Source organism: Myxine glutinosa, chromosome 7, assembly GCF_964187855.1.
Source record: "Myxine glutinosa chromosome 7, kmMyxGlut1.1, whole genome shotgun sequence".
NCBI lineage: Eukaryota > Metazoa > Chordata > Myxini > Myxiniformes > Myxinidae > Myxine > Myxine glutinosa.
Genome location: NC_136267.1, coordinates 97037245 through 97058561, shown reverse-complemented (window position 1 = coordinate 97058561; position 21317 = coordinate 97037245). Strand labels below are relative to the sequence as shown.

Below are 21317 nucleotides of genomic sequence, written 5' to 3'. Positions count from 1 at the left end.
GACCGTGGGGAATGTTTTAAACGGGTCAGCCAAAAGTATTTTTACACGGTCGCAATGTGGCCAGTTGGGACATTTGATGGAGCACTGAACCTCTGACGTTTGGTGCAACCTTTGCAGTGCAATGGGGCACACCTTCCTCTCCTGCCTGCAGAGCTACGTGAACAAGACGCATGCGTCTGTGGGTGTGGGTGTGGGTGTTGATCCCGGGACTGGAAGAAGTGCAGTGGCTGGTGTGCCTGTTCCCTCTCTCCCCGCAGTGAAAGAGGATTGGAAGTGGAGGAAGGAGGAGGGAGATAAAGTGGTGGACGCTGTGGTCCCCTTGGCCAAGGCAGAGCATGGCCAGATGGTAGAGGCAGGGGTTCCATCGGTGTCCTCCCTCCCCAGTGTTTTGGAAAAGGGGAAGGAGGAAAGGGAGCGAAACAAAGGAGGATGCTGTGTTGTGGCATGTGGACGCGGGATTGCAGGAGGCCGAGCCCTCGACATGGGGAGGAAAGGAGGGAAACATCTCCCCTCAGAGTATGAGGCCATTGACGCTCTCCACGAGGATGCTGCCTGGACCCCAGCCCTTGGAGTGGGAACAGTTTGGGGGGGGGGGGGGGGGGGGGGCTGTGGCTAAACATTGGAAGGGCTGAACTTTTGGATTTTGGTACTCTTGGATGAAATTAACTTGTGGTGAACTTTCGGTTATTACCCTCGCCAGAGCCTTCGTTGAAGCAGAATCCTACCCTCTGCAGAAGCCTCTCAAATCTCCCCCTTCACTTTAAGTTTAAATCATTGGATGCTAGGTGACACCTGATTAATCTCGGGTATTTCATTTGAGCCCGTTTGTCTGTCTGTTTGTCCACACAGAATAAATATGATTTTCTCTGCCACCGCTAGTCCGCCAAGACATTTTCACCACAAGTGCACCTCCTCCTATAGCATTTAAAAAAATAATTATGACGTCATAGGTCATGTGGTATGGGCGCCATCTTGGAAAAACCAAAGGAATTTGCACCTCTATATTTCTGAAAGCGCTGAATAGAAAAAATTGAGACATGGCTCATTGTAAAGAACTCTCCATAGGGAATAACATATGTTAATGATGATGTCATAGGTGCCTCCATTATGACGTCATAATTTGACAAGTACAAAACTTCATCTGAACAAGATGAAATTTCTTGAGCATAATCTAGGAATAAATTCGTTTATAAAAAAAAACATAATGATGACGTCATCGGTCACGTGGTTCGGCCGCCATATTTGTTTTAACACAAAAGCCTTAAAAACCACTGAAAATACATCCTGGCGAGGGTTTGGAATCTCTGCTCTTTTTATTGTTTGAATATTGTTTTTTATTTATTATTCATTTACTTGTTTTATTATTGCTCTTGATTTTTTTGTTATTTATTTTGTTTCGATTATGGCTTTGATTTCAAGTTTGATGTTTTGATGGGGTTTTTTTCACCTTTTTTTATTAATAACAAAGTCTCAGGCCATTAAAAACATGAACACCAATGAGCTTTCAAAAGACCTATGGGATAAAGTTGTGGAAAGGTACAGATCAGGGGATGTGTATAAAAATATTTCAAAGGCCTTGAATATACCTTCGAGCACAGTCAAGACAATCATTAAGAAGTGGAAGGCATATGGTATCACCAAGGCCCTGTCTAGATCAGGCCGTCCCTCAAAACTGGATGATCAAGCAAGGAGGAGACTGATCAGAGAGGCCACCAATAGGCCAATTGCAACTTTGGAAGAAGCCTTGCTCTTAGCGTATAGCTAGTGTATAACTAGGCAGGTATGTATACAATGCCTAATTTTATTTTTCCCCATTAACAAAATTTAGTTTTTGCAAGAGTGGTTTTTCAACACTAACACAAGTGCGAAAAGTGGTTTTTCAACACCAACACAAGTGCGAAAAGTGGTTTTTCAACACTAACACAAACAAGTGCGAAAAGTGGTTTTTCAACACTAACACAAGTGCGAAAAGTGGTTTTTCAACACGAACACAAGTGTGAAAAGTGGTTTTTCAACACGAACACAAGTGCGAAAAGTGGTTTTTCAACACTAACACAAGTGCGAAAAGTGGTTTTTCAACACGAACACAAGTGCAAAAGTGGTTTCCTGCACCAACATAAGTGCGAAAAGTGGTTTTTCCACACTAATACAAGTGCAAAAGTGGTTTCCTGCACCAACACAAGTGCGAAAAGTGGTTTTTCAACACTAACAAGTGCGAAAAGTGTTTTTCAACACTAACACAAGTGCGAAAAGTGGTTTTTCCACAGTAATACAAGTGGAAAAGTGGTTTCCTGCACCAACACAAGTGCGAAAAGTGGTTTTTCCACAGTAATACAAGTGGAAAAGTGGTTTCCTGCACCAACACACGTGCGAAAAGTGGTTTTTCAACACTAACACAAGTGCGAAAAGTGGTTTTTCAACACTAACACAAGTGCGAAAAGTGGTTTTTCAACACTATCACAAGTGCAAAAAGTGTCTTTTCCACACTAATACAAGTGCAAAAGTGGTTTCCTGCACCAACACACGTGCGAAAAGTGGTTTTTCAACACTAACACAAGTGCGAAAAGTGGGTTTTCAACACTAACACAACTGCGAAAAGTGGTTTTTCAACACTAACACAAGTGCGAAAAGTGGTTTTTCAACACTAACACAAGTGCAAAAAGTGGTTTTTCAACACTAACACAAGTGCGAAAAGTGGTTTTTCAACACTAACACAAGTGCGAAAAGTGGTTTTTCAACACTATCACAAGTGCAAAAAGTGTTTTTTCCACACTAATACAAGTGCAAAAGTGGTTTCCTGCACCAACATAAGTGCCAAAAGTGGTTTTTCAACACTAACACAAGTGCGAAAAGTGGTTTTTCCACACTAATACAAGTGCGAAAAGTGCTTTTTCAACCCTAACACAAGTGCGAAAAGTGGTTTTTCAACACTATCACAAGTGCAAAAAGTGTTTTTTCCACACTAATACAAGTGCAAAAGTGGTTTCCTGCACCAACATAAGTGCGAAAAGTGGTTTTTCAACACTAACACAAGTGCGAAAAGTGGTTTTTCCACACTAATACAAGTGCAAAAGTGGTTTCCTGCACCAACACAAGTGCGAAAAATGGTTTTTCAACACTAACACAAGTACGAAATGTGGTTTTTCAACACTATCACAAGTGCAAAAAGTGTTTTTTCCACACTAATACAAGTGCGAAAAGTGGTTTTTCAACACTAACACAAGTGCGAAAAGTGGTTTTTCAACACTAACACAAGTACGAAAAGTGGTTTTTCAACACTAACACAAGTGCGAAAAGTGGTTTTTCAACACTATCACAAGTGCAAAAAGTGTTTTTTCCACGCTAATACAAGTGCAAAAGTGGTTTCCTGCACCAACATAAGTGCGAAAAGTGGTTTTTCAACACTAACACAAGTGTGAAAAGTGGTTTTTCAACACTAACATAAGTGTGAAAAGTGGTTTTTCAACACTATCACAAGTGCAAAAAGTGTTTTTTCCACACTAATACAAGTGCAAAAGTGGTTTCCTGCAGCAACACAAGTGCGAAAAGTGGTTTTTCAACACTAACACAAGTGTGAAAAGTGGTTTTTCAACACTAACACAAGTGCGAAAAGTGGTTTTTCAACACCAACACAAGTGCGAAAAGTGGTTTTTCAACACTAACACAAGTGTGAAAAGTGGTTTTTCAACACTAACAGAAGTGCGAAAAGTGGTTTTTCAACACTAACACAACTGCGAAAAGTGGTTTTTCAACACTAACACAAGTGCGAAAAGTAGTTTTTCAACACTAACACAAGTGCGAAAAGTAGTTTTTCAACACTAACACAAGTGCAAAAAGTGGTTTTTCAACACTATCACAAGTGCAAAAAGTGTTTTTTCCACACTAATACAAGTGCAGCAGTGGTTTCCTGCACCAACACAAGTGCAAAAAGTGGTTTTTCAACACTAACACAAGTGCGAAAAGTGGTTTTTCCACACTAATACAAGTGCGAAAAGTGGTTTTTCAACACTATCACAAGTGCAAAAAGTGTTTTTTCCACACTAATACAAGTGCAAAAGTGGTTTCCTGCACCAACACAAGTGGGAAAAGTGGTTTTTCAACACTAACACAAGTGCGAAAAGTCGTTTTTCAACACTAACACAAGTGTGAAAAGTGGGTTTTCCACACTAATACAAGTGCAAAAGTGGTTTCCTGCACCAACACAAGTGCGAAAAGTGGTTTTTCAACACTAACACAAGTGCGAAAAGTGGTTTTTCAACACTATCACAAGTGCAAAAAGTGTTTTTTCCACACTAATACAAGTGCAAAAGTGGTTTCCTGCACCAACACAAGTGCGAAAAGTGGTTTTTCAACACTAACACAAGTGTGAAAAGTGGTTTTTCAACACTAACACAAGTGTGAAAAGTGGTTTTTCAACACTATCACAAGTGCAAAAAGTGTTTTTTCCACACTAATACAAGTGCAAAAGTGGTTTCCTGCACCAACACAAGTGGGAAAAGTGGTTTTTCAACACTAACACAAGTGCGAAAAGTGGTTTTTCAACACTAACACAAGTGTGAAAAGTGGTTTTTCCACACTAATACAAGTGCAAAAGTGGTTTCCTGCACCAACACAAGTGCGAAAAGTGGTTTTTCAACACTAACACAAGTGTGAAAAGTGGTTTTTCCACACTATTACAAGTGCAAAAGTGGTTTCCTGCACCAACACAAGTGCGAAAAGTGGTTTTTCAACACTAACACAAGTGCGAAAAGTGGTTTTTCAACACTAACACAAGTGCGAAAAGTGGTTTTTCAACACTAACACAAGTGCGAAAAGTGGTTTTTCCACACTAATACAAGTGCAAAAGTGGTTTCCTGCACCAACACAAGTGCAAAAAATGGGTTTTCAACACTAACACAAGTGCGAAATGTGATTTTTCAACACTATCACAAGTGCAAAAAGTGTTTTTTCCACACTAATACAAGTGTAAAAGTGGTTTCCTGCACCAACACAAGTGCGAAAAGTGGTTTTTCAACACTAACACAAGTGCGAAAAGTGGTTTTTCAACACTATCACAAGTGCAAACAAGTGTTTTTTCCACACTAATACAAGTGCGAAAAGTGGTTTTTCAACACTAACACAAGTGCGAAAAGTGGTTTTTCAACACTAACACAAGTGCGAAAAGTGGTTTTTCAACACAAACACAAGTGCGAAAAGTGGTTTTTCAACACTAACACAAGTGCAAAAAGTGGTTTTTCAACACTAACACAAGTGCGAAAAGTGGTTTTTCAACACTAACACAAGTGCGAAAAGTGGTTTTCCACACAAGTGTAAAAGTGGTTTCCTGCACCAACACAAGTGCGAAAAGTGGTTTTTCAACACTAACACAAGTGCGAAAAGTGGTTTTTCCACACTAATACAAGTGCAAAAGTGGTTTCCTGCACCAACACAAGTGCGAAAAGTGGTTTTTCAACACTAACACAAGTGCGAAAAGTGGTTTTTCAACACTAACCCAAGTGCGAAAAGTTGTTTTTCAACACTATCACAAGTGCAAAAAGTGTTTTTCCACACTAATACAAGTGCAAAAGTGGTTTCCTGCACCAACACAAGTGGGAAAAGTGGTTTTTCAACACTAACACAAGTGCAAAAAGTGGTTTTTCAACACTAATACAAGTGCTAATGTGGTTTCCTGCACCAGCACAAGTGCGAAAAGTGGTTTTTCAACACTAACACAAGTGCGAAAAGTGGTTTTTCAACACTAACACAAGTGCGAAAAGTGGTTTTTCAACACTAACCCAAGTGCGAAAAGTGGTTTTTCAACACTAACACAAGTGCGAAAAGTGGTTTTTCAACACTATTACAAGTGCAAAAAGTGTTTTTTCCACACTAATACAAGTGCAAAAGTGGTTTCCTGCACCAACACAAGTGCGAAAAGTGGTTTTTCAACACTAACACAAGTGTGAAAAGTGGTTTTTCAACACTAACACAAGTGTGAAAAGTGGTTTTTCAACACTATCACAAGTGCAAAAAGTGTTTTTTCCACACTAATACAAGTGCAAAAGTGGTTTCCTGCACCAACACAAGTGGGAAAAGTGGTTTTTCAACACTAACACAAGTGCGAAAAGTGGTTTTTCAACACTAACACAAGTGTGAAAAGTGGTTTTTCCACACTAATACAAGTGCAAAAGTGATTTCCTGCACCAACACAAGTGCGAAAAGTGGTTTTTCAACACTAACACAAGTGCGAAAAGTGGTTTTTCAACACCAACACAAGTGCGAAAAGTGGTTTTTCAACACTAACACAAGTGCGAAAAGTGGTTTTCCACACTAATACAAGTGCAAAAGTGGTTTCCTGCACCAACACAAGTGCGAAAAGTGGTTTTTCAACACTAACACAAGTGCGAAAAGTGGTTTTTCCACACTAATACAAGTGCAAAAGTGGTTTCCTGCACCAACACAAGTGCGAAAAGTGGTTTTTCAACACTAACACAAGTGCGAAAAGTGGTTTTTCAACACTAACACAAGTGCGAAAAGTGGTTTTTCAACACTAACACAAGTGCGAAAAGTGGTTTTTCAACACTAACACAAGTGCAAAAAGTGGTTTTTCAACACTAACACAAGTGCGAAAAGTGGTTTTTCAACACTAACACAAGTGGGAAAAGTGGTTTTTCAACACTAACACAAGTGCGAAAAGTGGTTTTTCAACACTAACACAAGTGCGAAAAGTGGTTTTTCAACACTAATACAAGTGCAAAAGTGGTTTCCTGCACCAACACAAGTGCGAAAAGTGGTTTTTCAACACTAACACAAGTGCGAAAAGTGGTTTTTCAACACTAACACAACTGCGAAAAGTGGTTTTCAACACTAACACAAGTGCGAAAAGTAGTTTTTCAACACTAACACAAGTGCAAAAAGTAGTTTTTCAACACTATCACAAGTGCAAAAAGTGTTTTTTCCACACTAATACAAGTGCAAAAGTGGTTTCCTGCACCAACACAAGTGGGAAAAGTGGTTTTTCAACACTAACACAAGTGCGAAAAGTGTTTTTTCAACACTAACACAAGTGCGAAAAGTGGTTTTTCAACACTATCACAAGTGCAAAAAGTGTTTTTTCCACACTATTACAAGTGCAAAAGTGGTTTCCTGCACCAACACAAGTGCGAAAAGTGGGTTTTCCACACTAATACAAGTGCAACAGTGGTTTCCTGCACCAACACAAGTGCAAAAAGTGGTTTTTCAACACTAACACAAGTGCGAAAAGTGGTTTTCCACACTAATACAAGTGCTAAAGTGGTTTCCTGCACCAACACAAGTGCGAAAAGTGGTTTTTCAACACTAACACAAGTGCGAAAAGTGGTTTTTCAACACTATCACAAGTGCAAAAAGTGTTTTTTCCACACTAATACAAGTGCAAAAGTGGTTCCCTGCACCAACACAAGTGGGAAAAGTGGTTTTTCAACACTAACACAAGTGTGAAAAGTGGTTTTTCCACACTAATACAAGTGCAAAAGTGGTTTCCTGCACCAACACAAGTGCGAAAAGTGGTTTTTCAACACTAACACAAGTGCGAAAAGTGGTTTTTCAACACTAACACAAGTGCGAAAAGTGGTTTTTCAACACTAACACAAGTGCGAAAAGTGGTTTTTCCACACTAATACAAGTGCAAAAGTGGTTTCCTGCACCAACACAAGTGCGAAAAATGGGTTTTCAACACTAACACAAGTGCGAAATGTGATTTTTCAACACTATCACAAGTGCAAAAAGTGTTTTTTCCACACTAATACAAGTGTAAAAGTGGTTTCCTGCACCAACACAAGTGCGAAAAGTGGTTTTTCAACACTAACACAAGTGCGAAAAGTGGTTTTTCAACACTATCACAAGTGCAAACAAGTGTTTTTTCCACACTAATACAAGTGCGAAAAGTGGTTTTTCAACACTAACACAAGTGCGAAAAGTGGTTTTTCAACACTAACACAAGTGCGAAAAGTGGTTTTTCAACACTAACACAAGTGCGAAAAGTGGTTTTTCAACACTAACACAAGTGCAAAAAGTGGTTTTTCAACACTAACACAAGTGCAAACAAGTGTTTTTTCCACACTAATACAAGTGCGAAAAGTGGTTTTTCAACACTAACACAAGTGCGAAAAGTGGTTTTTCAACACTAACACAAGTGCGAAAAGTGGTTTTTCAACACTAACACAAGTGCGAAAAGTGGTTTTTCAACACTAACACAAGTGCAAAAAGTGGTTTTTCAACACTAACACAAGTGCGAAAAGTAGTTTTTCAACACTAACACAAGTGCGAAAAGTGGTTTTTCCACACAAGTGTAAAAGTGGTTTCCTGCACCAACACAAGTGCGAAAAGTGGTTTTTCAACACTAACACAAGTGCGAAAAGTGGTTTTTCCACACTAATACAAGTGCAAAAGTGGTTTCCTGCACCAACACAAGTGCGAAAAGTGGTTTTTCAACACTAACACAAGTGCGAAAAGTGGTTTTTCAACACTAACCCAAGTGCGAAAAGTTGTTTTTCAACACTATCACAAGTGCAAAAAGTGTTTTTCCACACTAATACAAGTGCAAAAGTGGTTTCCTGCACCAACACAAGTGGGAAAAGTGGTTTTTCAACACTAACACAAGTGCAAAAAGTGGTTTTTCAACACTAATACAAGTGCTAATGTGGTTTCCTGCACCAGCACAAGTGCGAAAAGTGGTTTTTCAACACTAACACAAGTGCGAAAAGTGGTTTTTCAACACTAACACAAGTGCGAAAAGTGGTTTTTCAACACTAACCCAAGTGCGAAAAGTGGTTTTTCAACACTAACACAAGTGCGAAAAGTGGTTTTTCAACACTATTACAAGTGCAAAAAGTGTTTTTTCCACACTAATACAAGTGCAAAAGTGGTTTCCTGCACCAACACAAGTGCGAAAAGTGGTTTTTCAACACTAACACAAGTGTGAAAAGTGGTTTTTCAACACTAACACAAGTGTGAAAAGTGGTTTTTCAACACTATCACAAGTGCAAAAAGTGTTTTTTCCACACTAATACAAGTGCAAAAGTGGTTTCCTGCACCAACACAAGTGGGAAAAGTGGTTTTTCAACACTAACACAAGTGCGAAAAGTGGTTTTTCAACACTAACACAAGTGTGAAAAGTGGTTTTTCCACACTAATACAAGTGCAAAAGTGATTTCCTGCACCAACACAAGTGCGAAAAGTGGTTTTTCAACACTAACACAAGTGCGAAAAGTGGTTTTTCAACACCAACACAAGTGCGAAAAGTGGTTTTTCAACACTAACACAAGTGCGAAAAGTGGTTTTTCCACACTAATACAAGTGCAAAAGTGGTTTCCTGCACCAACACAAGTGCGAAAAGTGGTTTTTCAACACTAACACAAGTGCGAAAAGTGGTTTTTCCACACTAATTACAAGTGCAAAAGTGGTTTCCTGCACCAACACAAGTGCGAAAAGTGGTTTTTCAACACTAACACAAGTGCGAAAAGTGGTTTTTCAACACTAACACAAGTGCGAAAAGTGGTTTTTCAACACTAACACAAGTGCGAAAAGTGGTTTTTCAACACTAACACAAGTGCAAAAAGTGGTTTTTCAACACTAACACAAGTGCGAAAAGTGGTTTTTCAACACTAACACAAGTGGGAAAAGTGGTTTTTCAACACTAACACAAGTGCGAAAAGTGGTTTTTCAACACTAACACAAGTGCGAAAAGTGGTTTTTCAACACTAATACAAGTGCAAAAGTGGTTTCCTGCACCAACACAAGTGCGAAAAGTGGTTTTTCAACACTAACACAAGTGCGAAAAGTGGTTTTTCAACACTAACACAACTGCGAAAAGTGGTTTTCAACACTAACACAAGTGCGAAAAGTAGTTTTTCAACACTAACACAAGTGCAAAAAGTAGTTTTTCAACACTATCACAAGTGCAAAAAGTGTTTTTTCCACACTAATACAAGTGCAAAAGTGGTTTCCTGCACCAACACAAGTGGGAAAAGTGGTTTTTCAACACTAACACAAGTGCGAAAAGTGTTTTTTCAACACTAACACAAGTGCGAAAAGTGGTTTTTCAACACTATCACAAGTGCAAAAAGTGTTTTTTCCACACTATTACAAGTGCAAAAGTGGTTTCCTGCACCAACACAAGTGCGAAAAGTGGTTTTTCCACACTAATACAAGTGCAACAGTGGTTTCCTGCACCAACACAAGTGCAAAAAGTGGTTTTTCAACACTAACACAAGTGCGAAAAGTGGTTTTCCACACTAATACAAGTGCTAAAGTGGTTTCCTGCACCAACACAAGTGCGAAAAGTGGTTTTTCAACACTAACACAAGTGTGAAAAGTGGTTTTTCAACACTATCACAAGTGCAAAAAGTGTTTTTTCCACACTAATACAAGTGCAAAAGTGGTTCCCTGCACCAACACAAGTGGGAAAAGTGGTTTTTCAACACTAACACAAGTGTGAAAAGTGGTTTTTCCACACTAATACAAGTGCAAAAGTGGTTTCCTGCACCAACACAAGTGCGAAAAGTGGTTTTTCAACACTAACACAAGTGCGAAAAGTGGTTTTTCAACACTAACACAAGTGCGAAAAGTGGTTTTTCAACACTAACACAAGTGCGAAAAGTGGTTTTTCCACACTAATACAAGTGCAAAAGTGGTTTCCTGCACCAACACAAGTGCGAAAAATGGGTTTTCAACACTAACACAAGTGCGAAATGTGATTTTTCAACACTATCACAAGTGCAAAAAGTGTTTTTTCCACACTAATACAAGTGTAAAAGTGGTTTCCTGCACCAACACAAGTGCGAAAAGTGGTTTTTCAACACTAACACAAGTGCGAAAAGTGGTTTTTCAACACTATCACAAGTGCAAACAAGTGTTTTTTCCACACTAATACAAGTGCGAAAAGTGGTTTTTCAACACTAACACAAGTGCGAAAAGTGGTTTTTCAACACTAACACAAGTGCGAAAAGTGGTTTTTCAACACTAACACAAGTGCGAAAAGTGGTTTTTCAACACTAACACAAGTGCAAAAAGTGGTTTTTCAACACTAACACAAGTGCGAAAAGTGGTTTTTCAACACTAACACAAGTGCGAAAAGTGGTTTTTCCACACAAGTGTAAAAGTGGTTTCCTGCACCAACACAAGTGCGAAAAGTGGTTTTTCAACACTAACACAAGTGCGAAAAGTGGTTTTCCACACTAATACAAGTGCAAAAGTGGTTTCCTGCACCAACACAAGTGCGAAAAGTGGTTTTTCAACACTAACACAAGTGCGAAAAGTGGTTTTTCAACACTAACCCAAGTGCGAAAAGTGGTTTTTCAACACTATCACAAGTGCAAAAAGTGTTTTTCCACACTAATACAAGTGCAAAAGTGGTTTCCTGCACCAACACAAGTGGGAAAAGTGGTTTTTCAACACTAACACAAGTGCAAAAAGTGGTTTTTCAACACTAATACAAGTGCTAAAGTGGTTTCCTGCACCAGCACAAGTGCGAAAAGTGGTTTTTCAACACTAACACAAGTGCGAAAAGTGGTTTTTCAACACTAACCCAAGTGCGAAAAGTGGTTTTTCAACACTAACACAAGTGCGAAAAGTGGTTTTTCAACACTATCACAAGTGCAAAAAGTGTTTTTTCCACACTAATACAAGTGCAAAAGTGGTTTCCTGCACCAACACAAGTGCGAAAAGTGGTTTTTCAACACTAACACAAGTGTGAAAAGTGGTTTTTCAACACTATCACAAGTGCAAAAAGTGTTTTTTCCACACTAATACAAGTGCAAAAGTGGTTTCCTGCAGCAACACAAGTGCGAAAAGTGGTTTTTCAACACTAACACAAGTGTGAAAAGTGGTTTTTCAACACTAACACAAGTGCGAAAAGTGGTTTTTCAACACCAACACAAGTGCGAAAAGTGGTTTTTCAACACTAACACAAGTGTGAAAAGTGGTTTTTCAACACTAACAGAAGTGCGAAAAGTGGTTTTTCAACACTAACACAACTGCGAAAAGTGGTTTTTCAACACTAACACAAGTGCGAAAAGTAGTTTTTCAACACTAACACAAGTGCGAAAAGTAGTTTTTCAACACTAACACAAGTGCAAAAAGTGGTTTTTCAACACTATCACAAGTGCAAAAAGTGTTTTTTCCACACTAATACAAGTGCAACAGTGGTTTCCTGCACCAACACAAGTGCAAAAAGTGGTTTTTCAACACTAACACAAGTGCGAAAAGTGGTTTTTCCACACTAATACAAGTGCGAAAAGTGGTTTTTCAACACTATCACAAGTGCAAAAAGTGTTTTTTCCACACTAATACAAGTGCAAAAGTGGTTTCCTGCACCAACACAAGTGGGAAAAGTGGTTTTTCAACACTAACACAAGTGCGAAAAGTCGTTTTTCAACACTAACACAAGTGTGAAAAGTGGGTTTTCCACACTAATACAAGTGCAAAAGTGGTTTCCTGCACCAACACAAGTGCGAAAAGTGGTTTTTCAACACTAACACAAGTGCGAAAAGTGGTTTTTCAACACTATCACAAGTGCAAAAAGTGTTTTTTCCACACTAATACAAGTGCAAAAGTGGTTTCCTGCACCAACACAAGTGCGAAAAGTGGTTTTTCAACACTAACACAAGTGTGAAAAGTGGTTTTTCAACACTAACACAAGTGTGAAAAGTGGTTTTTCAACACTATCACAAGTGCAAAAAGTGTTTTTTCCACACTAATACAAGTGCAAAAGTGGTTTCCTGCACCAACACAAGTGGGAAAAGTGGTTTTTCAACACTAACACAAGTGCGAAAAGTGGTTTTTCAACACTAACACAAGTGTGAAAAGTGGTTTTTCCACACTAATACAAGTGCAAAAGTGGTTTCCTGCACCAACACAAGTGCGAAAAGTGGTTTTTCAACACTAACACAAGTGTGAAAAGTGGTTTTTCCACACTATTACAAGTGCAAAAGTGGTTTCCTGCACCAACACAAGTGCGAAAAGTGGTTTTTCAACACTAACACAAGTGCGAAAAGTGGTTTTTCAACACTAACACAAGTGCGAAAAGTGGTTTTTCAACACTAACACAAGTGCGAAAAGTGGTTTTTCCACACTAATACAAGTGCAAAAGTGGTTTCCTGCACCAACACAAGTGCAAAAAATGGGTTTTCAACACTAACACAAGTGCGAAATGTGATTTTTCAACACTATCACAAGTGCAAAAAGTGTTTTTTCCACACTAATACAAGTGTAAAAGTGGTTTCCTGCACCAACACAAGTGCGAAAAGTGGTTTTTCAACACTAACACAAGTGCGAAAAGTGGTTTTTCAACACTATCACAAGTGCAAACAAGTGTTTTTTCCACACTAATACAAGTGCGAAAAGTGGTTTTTCAACACTAACACAAGTGCGAAAAGTGGTTTTTCAACACTAACACAAGTGCGAAAAGTGGTTTTTCAACACTAACACAAGTGCGAAAAGTGGTTTTTCAACACTAACACAAGTGCAAAAAGTGGTTTTTCAACACTAACACAAGTGCGAAAAGTGGTTTTTCAACACTAACACAAGTGCGAAAAGTGGTTTTTCCACACAAGTGTAAAAGTGGTTTCCTGCACCAACACAAGTGCGAAAAGTGGTTTTTCAACACTAACACAAGTGCGAAAAGTGGTTTTTCCACACTAATACAAGTGCAAAAGTGGTTTCCTGCACCAACACAAGTGCGAAAAGTGGTTTTTCAACACTAACACAAGTGCGAAAAGTGGTTTTTCAACACTAACCCAAGTGCGAAAAGTTGTTTTTCAACACTATCACAAGTGCAAAAAGTGTTTTTCCACACTAATACAAGTGCAAAAGTGGTTTCCTGCACCAACACAAGTGGGAAAAGTGGTTTTTCAACACTAACACAAGTGCAAAAAGTGGTTTTTCAACACTAATACAAGTGCTAATGTGGTTTCCTGCACCAGCACAAGTGCGAAAAGTGGTTTTTCAACACTAACACAAGTGCGAAAAGTGGTTTTTCAACACTAACACAAGTGCGAAAAGTGGTTTTTCAACACTAACCCAAGTGCGAAAAGTGGTTTTTCAACACTAACACAAGTGCGAAAAGTGGTTTTTCAACACTATTACAAGTGCAAAAAGTGTTTTTTCCACACTAATACAAGTGCAAAAGTGGTTTCCTGCACCAACACAAGTGCGAAAAGTGGTTTTTCAACACTAACACAAGTGTGAAAAGTGGTTTTTCAACACTAACACAAGTGTGAAAAGTGGTTTTTCAACACTATCACAAGTGCAAAAAGTGTTTTTTCCACACTAATACAAGTGCAAAAGTGGTTTCCTGCACCAACACAAGTGGGAAAAGTGGTTTTTCAACACTAACACAAGTGCGAAAAGTGGTTTTTCAACACTAACACAAGTGTGAAAAGTGGTTTTTCCACACTAATACAAGTGCAAAAGTGATTTCCTGCACCAACACAAGTGCGAAAAGTGGTTTTTCAACACTAACACAAGTGCGAAAAGTGGTTTTTCAACACCAACACAAGTGCGAAAAGTGGTTTTTCAACACTAACACAAGTGCGAAAAGTGGTTTTTCCACACTAATACAAGTGCAAAAGTGGTTTCCTGCACCAACACAAGTGCGAAAAGTGGTTTTTCAACACTAACACAAGTGCGAAAAGTGGTTTTTCCACACTAATACAAGTGCAAAAGTGGTTTCCTGCACCAACACAAGTGCGAAAAGTGGTTTTTCAACACTAACACAAGTGCGAAAAGTGGTTTTTCAACACTAACACAAGTGCGAAAAGTGGTTTTTCAACACTAACACAAGTGCGAAAAGTGGTTTTTCAACACTAACACAAGTGCAAAAAGTGGTTTTTCAACACTAACACAAGTGCGAAAAGTGGTTTTTCAACACTAACACAAGTGGGAAAAGTGGTTTTTCAACACTAACACAAGTGCGAAAAGTGGTTTTTCAACACTAACACAAGTGCGAAAAGTGGTTTTTCAACACTAATACAAGTGCAAAAGTGGTTTCCTGCACCAACACAAGTGCGAAAAGTGGTTTTTCAACACTAACACAAGTGCGAAAAGTGGTTTTTCAACACTAACACAACTGCGAAAAGTGGTTTTCAACACTAACACAAGTGCGAAAAGTAGTTTTTCAACACTAACACAAGTGCAAAAAGTAGTTTTTCAACACTATCACAAGTGCAAAAAGTGTTTTTTCCACACTAATACAAGTGCAAAAGTGGTTTCCTGCACCAACACAAGTGGGAAAAGTGGTTTTTCAACACTAACACAAGTGCGAAAAGTGTTTTTTCAACACTAACACAAGTGCGAAAAGTGGTTTTTCAACACTATCACAAGTGCAAAAAGTGTTTTTTCCACACTATTACAAGTGCAAAAGTGGTTTCCTGCACCAACACAAGTGCGAAAAGTGGTTTTTCCACACTAATACAAGTGCAACAGTGGTTTCCTGCACCAACACAAGTGCAAAAAGTGGTTTTTCAACACTAACACAAGTGCGAAAAGTGGTTTTCCACACTAATACAAGTGCTAAAGTGGTTTCCTGCACCAACACAAGTGCGAAAAGTGGTTTTTCAACACTAACACAAGTGCGAAAAGTGGTTTTTCAACACTATCACAAGTGCAAAAAGTGTTTTTTCCACACTAATACAAGTGCAAAAGTGGTTCCCTGCACCAACACAAGTGGGAAAAGTGGTTTTTCAACACTAACACAAGTGTGAAAAGTGGTTTTTCCACACTAATACAAGTGCAAAAGTGGTTTCCTGCACCAACACAAGTGCGAAAAGTGGTTTTTCAACACTAACACAAGTGCGAAAAGTGGTTTTTCAACACTAACACAAGTGCGAAAAGTGGTTTTTCAACACTAACACAAGTGCGAAAAGTGGTTTTTCCACACTAATACAAGTGCAAAAGTGGTTTCCTGCACCAACACAAGTGCGAAAAATGGGTTTTCAACACTAACACAAGTGCGAAATGTGATTTTTCAACACTATCACAAGTGCAAAAAGTGTTTTTTCCACACTAATACAAGTGTAAAAGTGGTTTCCTGCACCAACACAAGTGCGAAAAGTGGTTTTTCAACACTAACACAAGTGCGAAAAGTGGTTTTTCAACACTATCACAAGTGCAAACAAGTGTTTTTTCCACACTAATACAAGTGCGAAAAGTGGTTTTTCAACACTAACACAAGTGCGAAAAGTGGTTTTTCAACACTAACACAAGTGCGAAAAGTGGTTTTTCAACACTAACACAAGTGCGAAAAGTGGTTTTTCAACACTAACACAAGTGCAAAAAGTGGTTTTTCAACACTAACACAAGTGCAAACAAGTGTTTTTTCCACACTAATACAAGTGCGAAAAGTGGTTTTTCAACACTAACACAAGTGCGAAAAGTGGTTTTTCAACACTAACACAAGTGCGAAAAGTGGTTTTTCAACACTAACACAAGTGCGAAAAGTGGTTTTTCAACACTAACACAAGTGCAAAAAGTGGTTTTTCAACACTAACACAAGTGCGAAAAGTAGTTTTTCAACACTAACACAAGTGCGAAAAGTGGTTTTTCCACACAAGTGTAAAAGTGGTTTCCTGCACCAACACAAGTGCGAAAAGTGGTTTTTCAACACTAACACAAGTGCGAAAAGTGGTTTTTCCACACTAATACAAGTGCAAAAGTGGTTTCCTGCACCAACACAAGTGCGAAAAGTGGTTTTTCAACACTAACACAAGTGCGAAAAGTGGTTTTTCAACACTAACCCAAGTGCGAAAAGTTGTTTTTCAACACTATCACAAGTGCAAAAAGTGTTTTTCCACACTAATACAAGTGCAAAAGTGGTTTCCTGCACCAACACAAGTGGGAAAAGTGGTTTTTCAACACTAACACAAGTGCAAAAAGTGGTTTTTCAACACTAATACAAGTGCTAATGTGGTTTCCTGCACCAGCACAAGTGCGAAAAGTGGTTTTTCAACACTAACACAAGTGCGAAAAGTGGTTTTTCAACACTAACACAAGTGCGAAAAGTGGTTTTTCAACACTAACCCAAGTGCGAAAAGTGGTTTTTCAACACTAACACAAGTGCGAAAAGTGGTTTTTCAACACTATTACAAGTGCAAAAAGTGTTTTTTCCACACTAATACAAGTGCAAAAGTGGTTTCCTGCACCAACACAAGTGCGAAAAGTGGTTTTTCAACACTAACACAAGTGTGAAAAGTGGTTTTTCAACACTAACACAAGTGTGAAAAGTGGTTTTTCAACACTAACACAAGTGCGAAAAGTGGTTTTTCCACACTAATACAAGTGCAAAAGTGGTTTCCTGCACCAACACAAGTGCGAAAAATGGGTTTTCAACACTAACACAAGTGCGAAATGTGATTTTTCAACACTATCACAAGTGCAAAAAGTGTTTTTTCCACACTAATACAAGTGTAAAAGTGGTTTCCTGCACCAACACAAGTGCGAAAAGTGGTTTTTCAACACTAACACAAGTGCGAAAAGTGGTTTTTCAACACTATCACAAGTGCAAACAAGTGTTTTTTCCACACTAATACAAGTGCGAAAAGTGGTTTTTCAACACTAACACAAGTGCGAAAAGTGGTTTTTCAACACTAACACAAGTGCGAAAAGTGGTTTTTCAACACTAACACAAGTGCGAAAAGTGGTTTTTCAACACTAACACAAGTGCAAAAAGTGGTTTTTCAACACTAACACAAGTGCAAACAAGTGTTTTTTCCACACTAATACAAGTGCGAAAAGTGGTTTTTCAACACTAACACAAGTGCGAAAAGTGGTTTTTCAACACTAACACAAGTGCGAAAAGTGGTTTTTCAACACTAACACAAGTGCGAAAAGTGGTTTTTCAACACTAACACAAGTGCAAAAAGTGGTTTTTCAACACTAACACAAGTGCGAAAAGTAGTTTTTCAACACTAACACAAGTGCGAAAAGTGGTTTTTCCACACAAGTGTAAAAGTGGTTTCCTGCACCAACACAAGTGCGAAAAGTGGTTTTTCAACACTAACACAAGTGCGAAAAGTGGTTTTTCCACACTAATACAAGTGCAAAAGTGGTTTCCTGCACCAACACAAGTGCGAAAAGTGGTTTTTCAACACTAACACAAGTGCGAAAAGTGGTTTTTCAACACTAACCCAAGTGCGAAAAGTTGTTTTTCAACACTATCACAAGTGCAAAAAGTGTTTTTCCACACTAATACAAGTGCAAAAGTGGTTTCCTGCACCAACACAAGTGGGAAAAGTGGTTTTTCAACACTAACACAAGTGCAAAAAGTGGTTTTTCAACACTAATACAAGTGCTAATGTGGTTTCCTGCACCAGCACAAGTGCGAAAAGTGGTTTTTCAACACTAACACAAGTGCGAAAAGTGGTTTTTCAACACTAACACAAGTGCGAAAAGTGGTTTTTCAACACTAACCCAAGTGCGAAAAGTGGTTTTTCAACACTAACACAAGTGCGAAAAGTGGTTTTTCAACACTATTACAAGTGCAAAAAGTGTTTTTTCCACACTAATACAAGTGCAAAAGTGGTTTCCTGCACCAACACAAGTGCGAAAAGTGGTTTTTCAACACTAACACAAGTGTGAAAAGTGGTTTTTCAACACACACAAGTGTGAAAAGTGGTTTTTTCAACACTATCACAAGTGCAAAAAGTGTTTTTTCCACACTAATACAAGTGCAAAAGTGGTTTCCTGCACCAACACAAGTGGGAAAAGTGGTTTTTCAACACTAACACAAGTGCGAAAAAGTGGTTTTTCAACACTAACACAAGTGTGAAAAGTGGTTTTTCCACACTAATACAAGTGCAAAAGTGATTTCCTGCACCAACACAAGTGCGAAAAGTGGTTTTTCAACACTAACACAAGTGCGAAAAGTGGTTTTTCAACACCAACACAAGTGCGAAAAGTGGTTTTTCAACACTAACACAAGTGCGAAAAGTGGTTTTTCCACACTAATACAAGTGCAAAAGTGGTTTCCTGCACCAACACAAGTGCGAAAAGTGGTTTTTCAACACTAACACAAGTGCGAAAAGTGGTTTTTCCACACTAATTACAAGTGCAAAAGTGGTTTCCTGCACCAACACAAGTGCGAAAAGTGGTTTTTCAACACTAACACAAGTGCGAAAAGTGGTTTTTCAACACTAACACAAGTGCGAAAAGTGGTTTTTCAACACTAACACAAGTGCGTAAAGTGGTTTTTCAACACTAACACAAGTGCAAAAAGTGGTTTTTCAACACTAACACAAGTGCGAAAAGTGGTTTTTCAACACTAACACAAGTGGGAAAAGTGGTTTTTCAACACTAACACAAGTGCGAAAAGTGGTTTTTCAACACTAACACAAGTGCGAAAAGTGGTTTTTCAACACTAATACAAGTGCAAAAGTGGTTTCCTGCACCAACACAAGTGCGAAAAGTGGTTTTTCAACACTAACACAAGTGCGAAAAGTGGTTTTTCAACACTAACACAACTGCGAAAAGTGGTTTTCAACACTAACACAAGTGCGAAAAGTAGTTTTTCAACACTAACACAAGTGCAAAAAGTAGTTTTTCAACACTATCACAAGTGCAAAAAGTGTTTTTTCCACACTAATACAAGTGCAAAAGTGGTTTCCTGCACCAACACAAGTGGGAAAAGTGGTTTTTCAACACTAACACAAGTGCGAAAAGTGTTTTTTCAACACTAACACAAGTGCGAAAAGTGGTTTTTCAACACTATCACAAGTGCAAAAAGTGTTTTTTCCACACTATTACAAGTGCAAAAGTGGTTTCCTGCACCAACACAAGTGCGAAAAGTGGTTTTTCCACACTAATACAAGTGCAACAGTGGTTTCCTGCACCAACACAAGTGCAAAAAGTGGTTTTTCAACACTAACACAAGTGCGAAAAGTGGTTTTCCACACTAATACAAGTGCTAAAGTGGTTTCCTGCACCAACACAAGTGCGAAAAGTGGTTTTTCAACACTAACACAAGTGCGAAAAGTGGTTTTTCAACACTATCACAAGTGCAAAAAGTGTTTTTTCCACACTAATACAAGTGCAAAAGTGGTTCCCTGCACCAACACAAGTGGGAAAAGTGGTTTTTCAACACTAACACAAGTGTGAAAAGTGGTTTTTCCACACTAATACAAGTGCAAAAGTGGTTTCCTGCACCAACACAAGTGCGAAAAGTGGTTTTTCAACACTAACACAAGTGCGAAAAGTGGTTTTTCAACACTAACACAAGTGCGAAAAGTGGTTTTTCAACACTAACACAAGTGCGAAAAGTGGTTTTTCCACACTAATACAAGTGCAAAAGTGGTTTCCTGCACCAACACAAGTGCGAAAAATGGGTTTTCAACACTAACACAAGTGCGAAATGTGATTTTTCAACACTATCACAAGTGCAAAAAGTGTTTTTTCCACACTAATACAAGTGTAAAAGTGGTTTCCTGCACCAACACAAGTGCGAAAAGTGGTTTTTCAACACTAACACAAGTGCGAAAAGTGGTTTTTCAACACTATCACAAGTGCAAACAAGTGTTTTTTCCACACTAATACAAGTGCGAAAAGTGGTTTTTCAACACTAACACAAGTGCGAAAAGTGGTTTTTCAACACTAACACAAGTGCGAAAAGTGGTTTTTCAACACTAACACAAGTGCAAAAAGTGGTTTTTCAACACTAACACAAGTGCGAAAAGTGGTTTTTCAACACTAACACAAGTGCGAAAAGTGGTTTTTCCACACAAGTGTAAAAGTGGTTTCCTGCACCAACACAAGTGCGAAAAGTGGTTTTTCAACACTAACACAAGTGCGAAAAGTGGTTTTCCACACTAATACAAGTGCAAAAGTGGTTTCCTGCACCAACACAAGTGCGAAAAGTGGTTTTTCAACACTAACACAAGTGCGAAAAGTGGTTTTTCAACACTAACCCAAGTGCGAAAAGTGGTTTTTCAACACTATCACAAGTGCAAAAAGTGTTTTTTCCACACTAATACAAGTGCGAAAAGTGGTTTTTCAACACTAACACAAGTGCGAAAAGTGGTTTTTCAACACTAACACAAGTGCGAAAAGTGGTTTTTCAACACTAACACAAGTGCAAAAAGTGGTTTTTCAACACTAACACAAGTGCGAAAAGTGGTTTTTCAACACTAACACAAGTGCGAAAAGTGGTTTTTCCACACAAGTGTAAAAGTGGTTTCCTGCACCAACACAAGTGCGAAAAGTGGTTTTTCAACACTAACACAAGTGCGAAAAGTGGTTTTCCACACTAATACAAGTGCAAAAGTGGTTTCCTGCACCAACACAAGTGCGAAAAGTGGTTTTTCAACACTAACACA

The 21317-nt window shown here is 38.7% G+C and overlaps 1 protein-coding gene across 1 annotated transcript in view; it reads right to left on the bottom strand.

The window, feature by feature from the left end:
* Window positions 1–1504: 1504 nt before the first annotated feature.
* The window catches only part of LOC144893076 (uncharacterized), a 46769-nt gene continuing 26956 nt past the window's right edge, over window positions 1505–21317 (bottom strand). The window contains exon 3 of the mRNA XM_078782706.1: window positions 1505–1513. Coding sequence (XP_078638832.1) covers window positions 1505–1513 — 9 coding nt within the window. The remainder of the gene's footprint in view (window positions 1514–21317) is intronic.